The 15560-nt window shown below is 34.8% G+C and overlaps 1 protein-coding gene across 1 annotated transcript; it reads right to left on the bottom strand.

Moving 5' to 3' along the window:
* Window positions 1-871: 871 nt before the first annotated feature.
* LOC135681959 (uncharacterized) lies at window positions 872-7907 on the bottom strand. Its single transcript, XM_065196642.2, has 6 exons — window positions 7726-7907; window positions 4032-4065; window positions 2634-2723; window positions 2114-2323; window positions 1512-1595; window positions 872-1146 (listed from the first exon to the last, which is right to left on the bottom strand). The coding sequence occupies exons 1-6, from the start codon at window positions 7783-7785 to the stop codon at window positions 1118-1120; spliced, it is 507 nt and encodes a 168-aa protein (XP_065052714.1). The 5' UTR covers window positions 7786-7907; the 3' UTR covers window positions 872-1117.
* Window positions 7908-15560: the final 7653 nt, after the last annotated feature.

The following is a 15560-nucleotide window of genomic DNA, read 5'->3' as shown; positions in this document are numbered from 1 at the left end:
AGAAATCTCTTTCCTGACTCTGTTGCCTAAAACCCTTAACCCTGAAAACAATTTTTTTCAATTTCCATCTATGCTTTGCATTTGAAACGTCACAAAAGAAAGCTTTTAATAAATTTTAGCTCAATTATGACGTTTTTCAAGGGAACTGTAGCGTAAGATTTGCGTGAAACGTCTGAGAATATATTAAGAAAGCTTAGAGGGAAGACAAGGAATATCTCAATAACTTGGAGGTAACATTCTCTGGAATTCCATAACTGGGCTCAAAGTCTTTAAACACTTAATCCATAATGTAAAGAGCATTTTCGAGCTTAACGAGTCCAAATTAAGTCATTGTATTGTCACGTATTTCAAGTCATTAAGCAAATCCCAGAAGATTTCTGCAAAATTCACAACATTTATAGATAACCAGCTATAAATATTTCTACGTGTTTCTTAAAAAGTGGTAGACGGAATCAGCAAGGCAATTAGCAAAAAATGTTTCGCTGGTATAATGACCAAAACCTTAACTAATGAAGGCTTAGAATAAGACTCTTCGAGCTGGAATTAAGGAAGCCGTACTGAGATTTAAAAACACGGAAAAATAAAACTTTCCTAGGCAACTTCTGTGTGCCAAATGCAGATAGAGGATAGTTCTCAGTGATCTAAAATAATCCTGGTGCACATTGCGATATTCGCTAAAACTCACATAACGCGTAATTATAAATTTAGAATTTCGTTCTTGTTTTTAGTCTATATATTTGCTATCGATATCTAAGTGATTCACTATACTCTGTATGATTTCTGCACCCATGACGATGTTTGGCACACCAGAATGACGACACCCTAGTAACGATTTTAAACAGAAGGAAAACAAGCACAAAAAGGCATTGAATATTATAATATAAGATTCAAAATGCATAAATTCATATATTGAAGGAAGATAATGAGAAGATGATGGTGAGTGCAACTATCTAAATGCTTCCTATGTATTAGAATTATTTAGACATTAAAATGAAATTTCAGAGCTCAGACAACTCTCGTCAATTTTATGATTACAGTTTCTTGATACTTTATCGACAGTTTTCAACGTAACAGTAGATTATGTAGCATCATGTGTGATCTTCTTCAAGGTGCATTATTACACTTGATTTGCTTTTGCATCATCTTCTACAAAGAAAGAAAAGTCTTTCATTATCGCATTTGTATAACAGTTGAAATCATTTTTGTAGATGAAATGTCACTGTCTCTCAATTTTTTCACGTTTTATTCTCTGATCCCAGCTAGCAATATCAAAGTCACAACAAAAAATTAATTTCTAGGATGCTATTTTAGTATTGCTTACTGTAACCTTTTCATAACATTAAAACAAGAGAAATATCGATTTAAAAAGAAGCAACCAAACCTTATGTCAAGATTTAGACAAGATTTATGTCAAGAAAGGACAAGATTTTAATTAGCACCCCCTCCCTCTGGCTCTCTCTACAGCATCCCCGTAAAGGAAGAATAATAAAACGCTGTTTGAAGACACTTACCTGCGGCAACCTCTGCTTCATCACCAACTGGTGGAAATCCTGGGAAGGGTGGAAAGGGTGGAAAGGTTGGTGGACCGGCTGGCTCTGGAAAAGAACGGTTTTGTTAAGCAGCGTCTGAAGTCAAACTTGAGAATGGAATAAAAGATGCAGTTTATCAATTCGAGTATTCTAACATCCACTATCACTAGTAATTAAACAGCTACATTCTGTATGAACTGCATTGTTCATTTTTTGGCTATGAGTGGAAATGTAGAACCAATGTGTGTGACATCTTATCAATATACTTTTTAAAGAAGGGTAACGTTATATGTGTGCAAATATCATATAAAAATCACCTAAAGCTTTTCTATTTATCGTTTGGTAATTCATTTGCTAAACAACAACTAGCTTTTCAAAGCACTTTATTCACTCAAGATGAATGCTGGGACAAATATGTAGCTTTAAGATAACAAGCAACAATGAATGAGGAAGCTAAAAATTTTAATTTCTTCAAAAGTAATCTAAAACTTCTTTTAATTTTATATGACTTCAATTTTGCTTTTAGGACGTTTTTCCATGATAGGGGTATGTGAAAACAATACAGCTCTTATAGCTATACTTACTCCAGTTACTTGGGCATTTCTCGCAACAACTGTTTGGTTCCTTCACTCGGATTTTTGGTGGACAATTGGCCTTGGGGCAGTATGCCTTGAAACACAAAGCATTTCTAACGCCCTTATTTTCGCTGCATGTGCATTCATAGCATTTCCGGTTCTTGTGCATCAGATATTTTTCTCCAATGCTGAACGCATTATCATTTTCGTCCGAACATGCTGAAAATCAATTACAAAACTATGATTAATGCCCTCTAGAATTTTCTACCAATTGCATTCTTCGATTTCTTTGAGAAAGTAGCTGGCAGAAGAGACTCTAGATTGTTGTAAGCTATGTGTTATCGCAATTCATTAACAAATGTAATTTAGCTGCTTGGCAATCGCTAGATTCTGCCAACATTTTGAATAAATGATCTTTCTTCTCAATATATCCAAAAATCGTTAAGGGCAATACTTTCATGCAAGAATTGGTATCATCTGGTGAAAGATTTTGCTTCAATGCATTTATTAAAAACCAAGATAATTTTACCGCAAACTGAACAACAGGATCCCTCGGGTTTGTATGTTTTGTAGCATTCTGTGTATGAAATCTTTGCTGGGCACTTCGCTGCGTAGCAAGCTTAAAAAAGGAGACAGAAGAAATAGAGGGAGAATGATGATCCTCAACAATTTCTCAATTTTGACCTCATGAGCTGAAAGAATGCGCTTAAATACTACGAAATGTGCAAAAACAGCAATTCTCGGGCAATTTGTAACAGATTTAACTGATTTTCTACATTTAAAAATATTTCTCTTTCGGGACACATCTTCATGATCCAAAAATATTTTAAAATATACTTTTTCCCTTTGCAACTTTGTAGTCTTTGATCCTACTGGTAAAAACATATCCCGCTAAGCCATGCCAAAGATTATCCTTTTAGTTGTGTGCAACGAATGCTAGTTTTAAATGAGTGGTTGACGGATGTTGAACATTGTTAAAATAGAGAAGAAAATGTCAAAAAGTTGCATTCGATGCAGGAGATAAGTCTAGAAGAGCTTCTAAACCTATATGCTTGTGTCACATTGTTTCTTTTATATTGTTTCAGTCTTATGTTGTATCTTTGAAAGAGACTTGGCTGTCAGAAAAGACGTGGACAATGGATGATACTTCCTTGTGTCGTTGAACTCAATGTGCTTGAAGAACGTTCTAAAGTGCTGGCAGGGTAAATCTTGCCAAGCCATGAACTGATAGTTAAGTGCTTTTCAGAAACAATTTGCTGTTTCTTAATTAATTAGATATTCAGGCGGTAAAATCATGTAGCTACTGTCCTCATTGCTGCTAATACAGTCCATTAACAAACAGCTTCACTTTAACGTTACTATGACATTCCTATGACATTTAGATCAACTGTTTGGGCTTTTGACTTCAAATCAGCTTAATAAGGAATTAGTTGGCTAGAATTTATTATAATGAATATTTAACCTTATGGATATTTAACCTCATCCCCACGATTATGGAATTTTCGTCTAGCCAATCCCACCATATCTCAATTCACAATGTCAATGTGCTAAGAAAAACATTTTTTATTGCAAATAGCTTACTTTTTGTGCTTTCGCAGTTCCGCATGATTTGGAAACAAGAAAATATCAAGCGTATTTTCTTGTTCATTTATCAATACCGTTCCTTGTAAAGTTTTCCATTATTTTCCATCCAAACAGAAATCTTAAAGCATTTATTAAACTTGCTATAGCTATTTGAACTTCGGTTAGCTAAAAAAATTTAGCGGCAGTGCTGCCACTTTGTGTCCGGTGATGCAATACTGTTCGAACGCAAGTGTACAGTCCAATGCGATACAACAATTATCTGCATGGATTGCTGACCTTGATGAATTGAAAACAACACAGTCGTTGGAAAAGCAGATATTTTGAAATATACTTCTTTACTTACGGTCAACTGGAATTGGTTTTTGAGTTTGATGAATCTGTAATGAAAAAGGATTGAGAGGATTAAATAAATAACTATAGTGATATAACTTAACATAAATTAACATAAATTCTCTACTGTACTTTGGTCTTCTTAGTGAAGTGATGGACAAAGCTTTTGTAAAAGTTATGCCTCTTTCAAAGTTTTTAAAAATTTCTTAAATTCTGGGGCAGCAGAAAGCTTGATAGTACAGCAAAAGGTGTGAAAATGGTTATGCATTTTGTGTCACGGATTAGATGTCAAAAATTCTGAGGTTTGTTTACCTACCACGGCCGGACCTTTACTTACAGTGAGGAGAATCGTCAGCTTGTTGTAATACAATGAGTAGGAATCACGGGGTCTTATCACATCAAGAGGAGAAACGGGGGCCCGAGCGATAAGCATAGCTTTTCGGGCAAACAAACACAAAATTCAAAACAAATTCTCTTTAGCTCTATGGTATTGTATACCGTCCTTGCACAGTTTGATAGTAGCAATAAAAATCTACGGTTTGGTTTTCATGAAAGAAAATGTTTCGTGCTTTCCTAATTATCGTGGAAAGAAAACGGCATCATTTTTATTTCTGAAACATCTAATGTGATATTGTTACTAAACAGCTCTTAGTCCGTACTGAGAACTGCCCGGCAGTCTGAATAATGAGAATTTTATTAAATATTTCTTGCCAGAATGGCGAGTACTGAAAGAACTCTGCCTTTTCTATGCTGGAGCAAGTCCTTAACCTTGACAGAAAGCAAGCAGTGTGACGTAGCTCTTCCTTTTAATAAACTTAGCTAGATTTGTATATAACTAGGAAATAGCTAGGAAATTCTTGCTATGAAAAAATATCAGCTTTTGGTTTTGCTGCAGTTATAAGAACACAGTTAGCTTCAATGCAACATTTCAATATTTAATGTTTAGCTTTTGTACTGCAAGGATATCTGTACACAGGGCCTTTTTTAACATACTAACTAGGGGGGGGGCAATTGCCCCTTCAGTCTAAGTGACTTTCCATTTTTTTTAATAATAGGCTATTGTCCTCCTCTTTTTATAAACAAAGGGTTGCCCCCGCAGCTAATTTCCCTTAGAATAGGCTATGTCTGTACAGATGTCTCAAGTTCTTCATAACACACATCAATAACGATTACAACTAAGCAAATTTAGACTAGGCATTGAGGAAAAGAAAAGCAAATAATTTTAAAACTGCAGGTTACTTTGCTTACTTATCGACGTTTTTTCTTTGATTGGTTTTTAAAAGTGATTATATCTTGCAGTCAAATTGCATAAGCTTAGGATTTTGCACAAATCTTCATATCTGATGTTTATATTCCTAATACAAACCTGGAGACGAGTAGCAAATAAACTGCGATAAACTTCAACCAGCTGATGCTTATAGAAACAGGTGCAAAGCTCTGCACAATGCTGTTTTTGCGAAGAGTTTAGTCGAGACACTTGTCCCAAGCAAATTATCCCATGCCAGTATAAGCTATTGCTTTTTGGCTCTAGTTAGTCTAAAGCAAGCACTTAAACGTACGACAGTATTGAGCATGCAAGAGAAGAAGCACAGCAGGAGAGAGCTCTCCTCCACTGACTGAAAATAATTCTCAAAGTTCACAAGAAAAATCAAAGCATTGTTTAAGGAAATTTTACTACACATTTATTATAAGTGACAGACAGTACAACTCTTGAGCATATAATGCGTCAGATTTTTAAGAGGAAAAAAAGTAGTACAAGGGGATATACTCTAATGATTGAATAAAATATCTTTAAACTACTGGCGTACATTATAGCTTTATTGACCGTATGTGTGGTTAAAGCAAATAATGCGTCAGCTTTGCAAGAGGTGGAACACATGAATTACTGTAAACAAATGTCTTCTTATTTGAGATCTAATATCTCAAAGATTCGCAATTGACACCTATTGAAAATTTAGTTTATCCTTTGAAGCAATGAACGATCACCATAACGCAACTAACAGAACAGAGACAAAACACAACTACGGAAAGTAGCGGTAATGTGTAAAGGACCCGTAAGAAACAAGGTCATGTCTATACTGTTAAGCCTCAAGATTGTCAAAGTACCTTGTAAGAATTTTAAGGAATTAGACCTTTTGGGTCAGAGCACAATATCTTGGCAGCTTAAGTTGAAAGTTCTTTAGGAAATACAAGAAAGGCTGTTAGGGACGTGAAAGTATCTTGTGTAAATTAGAAAGTTACATGTTCTTTTCTAACTGATAACTTAAGAACATAGATAAAAAACTCTGCGAAATGCATGTATACCCAGTTGTGCATCGAAATAGGCCAGTCCGAAACGCGAGCATATGACTGTAAAGATTACCCAATCAGTGCTACCGGTGAAAGTAAACACATTTAGGCTCGACAGTAGCAATTTTTTTTATTTTCATGTTTAGAGACTCTAAAGCTATTTGGTGGAATGACGACGTGGCTCCGAAACATGTCACCATTTCTGGTTTTTTGCACAACCTAAGTTTTTCAGTAATACCCCCAATAGCAGCATCGCATCGTTTATTTGTTCTTTTAGGAGAACATCAATAGCACTCTTTTTCTATCCTTATAAAATCAATAATCGATATAATAAATTGAAGATCGGTAGAGAGGAGTGGAGGTGAAGATTAGAAGGCAGTTAAGGAACAAGTGAAAGAATTTTTTAAAAGCAGCGATTGGGAAATAAGATAGGAAGAAAAAAATTTGGCGACTGTGCAGGCAATATGGAAAGAAAAAAATTAACCATAATAAGAAACGGCATATTGAAAGCTTTGTAGTAAACTATCCGCTCTAATCAGCTATCAAACCACTGTAGGTGTAATTTGACTCTTACCAAAGATTAAGTCCCTTTATAATTTGAAACCCTGTTAACATGAAACAATTTTGACAAGGCTCAACTGTTTCAAAAACAGTGATAAACAGTAGGAAAGGCAACGGTCTTTACTCCTTCGCAACGTAAAGTAAAGTCTGCACGCAGGCTATAGAAATGTGGTAGTTTTTGAAATTTATCCGCAACCTTAACTCAGAGCAGTTTGAAATGGCGCTCTTTCTGCTGTATTTGAGGGTTTTTTCCAATCTCACAACCCATTACAGTTTTAAGGGTTGGAAATTAAATTGAATTCTTCTCATGCCTACTTAATCTGTAAATAATGAAAAATTTACTGAAATGACTGGCAGCTAAAAGCATTTGAGCCTAAATAATGGCTGATTCCCATGTCATATGTATCAGTTGGGGCTCAAGCAGGGCTACGCTTTGCCAATTTGCGACACTTCGGAATGCCAATAGACTACGTTTGTTCGAAGGATAATTCTTTTAGAAGTGAAAATAAATTGTCAAACTCTGTCCAATTTTAATTTTAAGATGGCCAGTCATAAACCAAGAAAACATTTTGCATATGTTTTTACCACTTCCTTGCATTGCCATGGCATTTGCAAGCAACAATATTGGAATTTTTTGCAGTGAATTTGTACAATTGATTTCCAAGCAATGCTTGTGGATCTTTGGTGTTAGAGTATCAAAAATAACCAAACAGACTAAAAACAGGATCGCTGGTGAAGAAAAGAAATTGGATAGCTATGACGCTTATAAACTTCCTGTTATATCTAGCAGATTGAATTTCTGAAATAATTTGGTATCAAAAAGACTAATACATCGTTAGCAAAAATGCTCAACTTACCCTCCATGCCGAAGCAGCTAGGAATAAGCAGGAAAATGTCGCAATTGACTGGAGTATCATCGTGACTTGGTCTGAAATGGATTTCGTCTTCTTGGAGGCAACACCAGTCGTAACTAGGATGACTGTCAAGATCCAAGACACTTTTATACGTTGTCAGACTGAAGAATTAGTGCGGCCTCCAGGGGGTCTGCTATCTAAATCATAAACTGCAATGAATGAAGCATCCTTGTGTTACTTCTAGCTAACAATATTTGATTTATATCTAAAAAGAATTACCGTATGAAATCCGGCATACAACACCTTTGTTTGCTCTATGCAACAGCTGATTTTAAAATTCTATCTCATCGGCGTAATTGAGATGCGTGGTGACTTATTCCTTGGTTTGCAACCAAATGTATAAAGTTTCAAGGGGCTTCTTGTTTCAAGAGTAAATTTTACTGTCGATTTTATGTATCGGGTCTCATAGACTGATAATGCTTCTTCTGTTACACGAATAATTTTTGATGATATAACTAGTTATAGAATTATATTGAAGTATAATGAACTGTAGAAATGCTTTAAACCATTGCAAAAATGCAACTTTTTAAAAAATTATATACAAGCTAAGGGCCTACAATCCTTTCATAAGAGCAGCGAAGAACGATTTGTAAGAAAAACAAGAACGTACGAATCTGCCCAGCAAATTGCATTTTTTAAAGAATTCTCTAGAATATATAAGTAAAATATATAAGAAAAACAACCGTTTTACCAAAAATTGTCATGCAAAACTGTTATTTCATAATCTTAGAATCGATTGATAGCATGTAATTCTTGAATCTTGAATTAGAAACAAAAATAACCGAGCCTCAAATTATCCAACAAATAAGAACATCAAACATCAGAAAAGATGATCAGGCTCTTTAAAAAAGGAAATGTAGTTGATTCGGATACAGGACATGGAACGAAATGAAGACAAACCAAGACGAAAACAAATATATTCCTACTTGCTATTTATTAGAGTTTTCTTTCATTGCTTTCAAGGATGAAAAAGTTGCATCGAAATTCAATTCTCATTTGACAATACAGACGGCACTAGAGCTCTTCAGCCACAACTTGCATTGATGGCGATCGATGAATAAAAAACTGCATCACTTATCAAATTCTAGAGGAAAAATTCCTGATTCCAGAATCCCAATGGAACGAATTCAAGTTTTTATGACAGGGCATTTTAACGCCCTAATTAACGTGCTGACAGGGCATAATAGGAGTGCAAGGACAGGTTTTGTTTTAATTATGTTTCTTTGCTTTAAATTGTCTCTTCGTCATAAAAACAAAGGCTTGGTCCCCCAGCTGAAGAAACTTAAAAGGGATTTTGGTGGTTTGTAATGGTCTACCAAAGAGGAAATGTTTTTAAAATTTAGCGTCTAGGGGGTGCTCAAGCTGATATCATGTCGAGTTTGTCTTTTTATCGAAAAGTTGTAATAAAAAAATTGCAAAACATGTATCGTGTAGTTTAATTGAGACCATAATACATACAAATTCAAACGAATCGCGTTACTTTGGTTTTAGAGTGCTACCTTGGCAACTTTTCAAAGACCTCTAGTGCCTCGCAAAGAGATACTTCTCTGTAACAGTAAGAGTGTCTTTAAATGAAAGATTTTTCAAGTTTTGCCCTCTCTTGAAGAAGGGTCTACATTTAAAAGGCTTTTCAAGTTTAAAATCATTTTCAGTTGAAAGCAAAAAAAGATCAGAAGAAGTAAACAATTAGACAACCATCGATACAGGGTAGGGGCATGGCAACGTCGGTCAGGAATTCTCTGATAATGTGATTGGGCTGCGTAGGCTTCTTTGTTTGCATAGAAAATGTTATGCCACTCACAGCATGCCCTGGTCAATCTATCTGAAAATTCTTCCCGTGCAAGTCTGAAAACACGCGACTTCGTTTAGCAACGAACACGCCGGGTAAACGTTTTTTGTTTGACGATTGAAGATGATATCCATACATTTAGCAACGACTACGGAAAGTAGCACTGGCAAAACTTGTCCGAATTTTGTAGTCAATACTTTGAGCTATACCTAAGATGTTTTTATCAACTAGTCATTTCGCTTGCTGTTAGATTAGATATTATCGTTTTCTATCAACTACGAATTTATGCAGTACAGTGACTATGACTCGGCAATGACAGCCTGAATTGATAAGTCATCCGCGAACATGTGTGTTTACAATTACAAAGTAAACTTATGCAGAGCTTTAAATGCATCTTTTGTCACATCACGTTATCTACCTTGCTAAAGATATCTAAGTAATTCAGGCATCATTGTTCAACTACATGTAGATATTTTTATATATTTAACCAGAGTTCTCATCCATAGTGTTTTTCTGAAATCGCTTGCTTTCAATCTACACAAATCCACAGCATTTATAAGAAACTTCTAAATCAGTAACCGGCCATCAAAAAGCTCATCTGTATGCTAGAAATATTTGTTTACAACATCGGCAAGAAATCAAAACATCACTTGGCGGGGAACAAAACAAGCGCAGAAGACTAGGGAAAGAATCGATTTGCGAAGAATGGGCGGAAAATTCAATCGAAGGAATTCGTTGTGTTACACTGAAATAATACTTAGCTGTTTAACAGGTGCTGACGAAGGCGGATTCAATCAAGATAGTTTCAAAGCAAACTAAAGCAATCAGTTTTGCGCACCCCCTACCGGATTGCAATATTGCTTTTCACGTTAACAAGAAAATTTTTGCTTTTGTTTGAATAGGAAACACGCAAAACTTTGAATGTCTATTTATGCATTTGGCAAGATGCAGCAGATGAAAAACAACAAAAAACACGGTGAATTATTTGCTCTGATCTTCAAAAACCTCAATTAATCTTCTACCTGATAAGTTTTCTTTTCCACCCTGTTATTGTCCAAGTCATTCAGAAATAATATCAGTCATCACGCACAGATTCTTGACGATTTTAGCGAGAGAAAATTCTTTAATCAAAATCACGCACATTTCTAAAATAGTCTACAATAATTTGGCGATGAAATAAATCATGAAAAAATTGTAAAATGAAAGTTATCTGATAATACTCAAATAGACCGCAAGTAGAAAGAAAATGCTAAAATTAAGAGAAAATTATAATGCATAAAAATGCAAAATGATAAAGAATGATCATCTGCAAATTTGCAGGTTTCAATCTCCTCTAGGAGCATAACCAAGTTATTCAAATACATGTTGAACAAAGGGGGCCCAAAAAACCTTTGTAGTACTTTCTATCCAAATGCTGAATGAGACATTGACTTTTACATTTGCTTTCTGTCAGTGACGTAAGAAATTATCAAAACCTTCTTCTTCACATATCAAAAGAGCTCACACACAGTAAGATTATTCTATCCGTCCAGCTACTGTAAAAATTGCTCCTTACTTAAACGTCTTACAATCAAATTTCTATATCAAACATTTTTTGAAAGAAGGTGATTTAACTCAGATTAGTTTTTCCATTGAAAAGAACATTTTCTTAGAGATTCCCTTTGTACAAATTATCATTTGTAGCTGCAGTTTAATTAGAAATTTACCTGAAACTATACTTTCACCAGTGTCACATGTATTTATTTAATAAAATGTGAGTAATTATTATTCATCAGAAGTGGAAGTCTAAAGTGAAATAGTATTGAAGTGAGCTGAGACTAGTCGCCTATCATTATCACTGACAAAACACTTTCTTTCGATTTCTTTCGACATCTTCGAGACACAGGAGGTTTAGTGACTCTAGTTTTTTATTAGTTAGTCATTAGATCGTATGTTGGTTGAGAATATTGTCCGATGTCCGTTTGTCTGTAAAACCACCTAGCGATAATCAAAAACAAGATAATATTGTCTTTGTCCATTGCTTAGTTGACAAATTTTTTTCGTGATATTCCAGAACCTCTACTCCCTCAAATGGTCAGAGACATGCCCCTGCTCTAGGTAATAAGTGTCATTTAACTGTTACATACAATACTTTAGCCAACCTGAGAATAGAGGCAACTCACAGCACCAAGATTTTGCTTTCTATGATAATCAATGTTTCTAGGTAATGTTGTCAGTCAAATCTATTTTCAGAACATTCAATTTTCGCCTCTATTGCTTAATTCAAATACCCTTTCAAAAGTGGCCCTTCTGAAAATTGTGTTCTTCAACAAAAACTTCTTTGTCCACGCCTTTGCTGCCAAAAATTAACCCACGCGAGGCAGACATCAGTCTTGAGCTTTCTTGATTGAAATAACTAGCCACCAAACAAGAAGGCACTTTGCAAAAGTTTCTCCCTTTTGGTGCTTTTTCCAATATGAAAGTGGAAATTTTAATTGAGTATCAACATGTGTTCTGGTTATTAGCACTTAATGCTGCGAAGACTTTGCAACGAATTTTGGTTGCCTGGGTACTTGCTGATCGGCATATTCCACAGGTTTATATTTTATGTCAAAGTAACGTGCACTGGTAGTTAGTTAAAATATTTTACGTTTTATTATAACATTTTCAAGTACAATAGTGCTTACAATTTTCTTCGTTGTTATTCTAATTTTATTCGCGCTTTTAAATTTCTTAAAAACATGGAAATGTTCTAAAACTATTGACATCATGTTCCATGCAAGCCCTCGCCTACTTGCTGGTGCTAGTATAACCTAGCAGGGACCTTGTTAAAGAATACATAATGATGCATATCAAAAAAGAGGAATATGCAAGGCACTGTTGTGGCTGAAGCCAGATAGCCTAGCAGGAGTCTTTCTAGAATTATGTATATTGATGCATATCACAGAAAATAAAAATAAAAAATCCTTAGATATAGAACTAGATGAAGAGCTAGATATTGAATAACCTATAAACAGCAAGAGGTATTTAATTTCACACTTCAATGCTAATATTTATACATTGAGTAAAAGTTGGAATCCAAAAGCAAATTGCAAACGTTAATTTAAGAAATTGGTATTGTCATTTTCAAAACAAGAACTAAGAGCAATCATAAATCATAGACATAGTTTGTTATGCACGGCAAAGATTTTTAAATAAATATTTTTTAGGTTGTTCATAAAATAGAAATATTGATTTCCTTGAGCTAAAAATCGTAATGTCAGTTTGTTTTCAACGAACTGGTTGTAAAAGTTTTCATTATGATAGAATCAATATTTGCAAGAATTGAAAATAAAATATTATATGAAAGGGATAGGACCCTATCTTCAAGAGGCACGGAAATATGGACCATTCCTTAATGTGCTTGCTGGCAGAGACCACGATGTAAATAGTGATTTGCGAGAGGGATCCAGCTCTATTAAATTTTAGTTCCGATGTGACGAAAAGATTCAGTGTATGGCCTCCCGTGCACATGCTCCCCGACCATTCGATGATTTGTCGGAAATTTCGTATCTGTTCGGCAAAAGAATATTTGTAGTTCATAAAAAAACAAGAAAGTTCAAAGGAACTTGTCAGTATAAAAAGGAAGATATAAACAGAAAAGTTTTTGAAGACAGTAAAACTCATGGTTATTTATTTCACAGTATGCCTATCCAAATCTGTATAGTTGTACAGTAAACGGCAAGCTTGCCAATTGGTATTACTAAATACAAGTCGAGCTAAAGTGCGTAAAAACAGGCTGCGATCAACAATGGGCTAAGAGAGGTTAGATAATTGATGAGCTTGACTTAGGTGACACTTAATTATGACGAAGAAATCGGCAAGTTTGCTGACACACCATTGCTAAAGTGACTTTTCACAGATACTGATTTCTGATGATTATGATTATCCAATGTTCGGATACGGATTCTGGCTATTCTCTGACAGACTTATTGAAATCAGTAAAGTGATGCTGCAAAGATACATACTGTTTGTCATATATTTCTGCATTTCAAAACTGCGCATGCGCTTGATGATGTCATAGTTTTAATTGAAACCCATTGTCGGAAAATTTAGAGTCCCTAGCCACGATGCACCCCCTAATGTACCCCCTAAGAGTCAATAGCCACGACGCCCCTGAAAATTTCAATTTCAAATCTTTGATACAATTTTAGGCACATTACAGGTGTGTCTCTACAAATTAAAAAAAAACTTTCCTTCATGATCGCTACATGACATGCACCGCATTCTTTCGATACTTTGTATTAAAAATACTGGAAAACAAATTTCTCCAAGTTGTCCTTAAGTATATGTTAGTAGACGTTGAAACACTATTTCAAGTATCTAATGGCAAACAAAAAAGGGAATTGCAAATAACAACTCAAAACTAAGTAAATTGACAAAAATTCGGTGGTTGTACCGTTTCACTTTCATGTAAGCATGATCCTTGAATGGAATTAACATTAAAATATTGGTTGTTAAGAAAGCGAACTTTGGCAATTCTAAAAAACTGGGAATTTTCAAGTACAGGTTACTCTGAATTCGGAATCGAATTTACATTCAGAAATAATGCTATACAAATAATCCTCTTGGATTGTACAATTTTTAGACGTACATAGATGTTCCCATAGCTTGAAAGGAAAACCAGAAGTATTGGTCGAAGTTAGCATTATTTCTGAATGCAGCTTCAACATACACTGGTAAGGGGTGTACCTTTTTCGAGGTACCATTTGTTAAGAAAATAAATTTAGAGTATTGATTTTAGTAAAACCAAACATGGTCATAAATTTTCGGGTTGATTTTTAGCATGACCGTAAATTTCGGGGTATCGTTTATCTTTTAGGTAATATGTTTTTATTTACTTGAACAAGTTTTTCTAACTTTGAATTAAATTTAAGGGTATGCATTTCATATTTTATCTAAGCATAGGAGTGTGATTTTTGGAAAATTTACAAGTTTGCTGTATGTTTTTTTATATTTCAAAATGACACACCCCTGTCCTCTGCCTATTGAAGTTGCCCTGACCCTCCCAGAGATTAACCCTTTTTCCTAGTAATACCATAAAATGGTAAAGCTGTGGTAAAACTACTCACATGTCCATCATCATAGGCATATTTGGCTGCAAATTGGTTTCTGAGCTTGTAACAAATTAAAATGAAGCCTAGACTTCTACCATGGTCATATAGCTTCGCAAAAAGTTAGAGTTATGAATGCTGTGAGAAAAAACCAGGCATCGGTTCAAGAGTTTTAGAGAAAAATTATCAAATAAACATACATTTTTCACCAAAAAAATATAAGGTGTTCCATTTAGTGGGAAAAATCTGACTGTTTTTACATAAAAAGCAAACAAAGTACAGATATTGATTTCTATTTGTTCATTCTACATTTATGAAGCTCTGATACATTCCTTTTCTTGTAGAAACTTAGCCATTAGAATTTTTTCATTTGGAACCACACCTTTTTCATGAACATATAAAGAAACCATCAAAATATATGTTTGATCAACTTATCATCTATAACACATCTAATACAAGTAGTTTACTTAAGTTTACTATTAAATCATTAAGTTTACAGGTCAGCATGGCTGTCAAGAGCCAACATGGGTCCAAGAGTGACTCAAATTCTGGGCCCCTTTCAAAGAAATTATATTTGGTCACACCCTTCAGTCCCCCAGAGAACTAGGGAGACACCCTTTTTAGTTGCCATTTTCAAATATTTTTTTTAATGCTTCGCAACATGATTGTACAAAAATTGTATCCATGAATCAAGGACATGTGGAAAGCATTGTTCTCTTTGATAAACTATCAGGAGTTCATTTTATGGAAGTAGCTGAAAAAAATAGATCTTGAAACAATCTGATAGTACCATGGTGTAAGATTCTAACAGGCCACATAGGAGCACAGGCCCTGGACATTTTACCCCACCTAACCTCCCTTTTGACGCTCCTGTTGAGCAGTCTCTATATGTTAACAAAAACTCTGATAACTGAAAA

The sequence above is a fragment of the Rhopilema esculentum genome, chromosome 16 (genome assembly GCF_057945365.1).
Source record: "Rhopilema esculentum isolate cy_ngs chromosome 16, ASM5794536v1, whole genome shotgun sequence".
In the NCBI taxonomy this organism is placed as follows: domain Eukaryota; kingdom Metazoa; phylum Cnidaria; class Scyphozoa; order Rhizostomeae; family Rhizostomatidae; genus Rhopilema; species Rhopilema esculentum.
Note: the sequence above shows the minus strand (reverse complement) of the source record. Positions and strands in the feature narration are given on the sequence as shown.

Excerpts from the sequence above, each read along its gene's own strand:
- LOC135681959 (XM_065196642.2), bottom strand. The coding sequence starts at position 7,785 with ATGATACTCCAGTCAATTGCGACATTTTCCTGCTTATTCCTAGCTGCT. Across the intron at positions 2,724-4,031 it reads AAAACCAATTCCAGTTGACC|CTTGCTACGCAGCGAAGTGC; the intron begins GTAAGTAAAGAA and ends TCCTTTTTTAAG. Across the intron at positions 1,596-2,113 it reads GAAATGCCCAAGTAACTGGA|AGCCAGCCGGTCCACCAACC; the intron begins GTAAGTATAGCT and ends GTTCTTTTCCAG.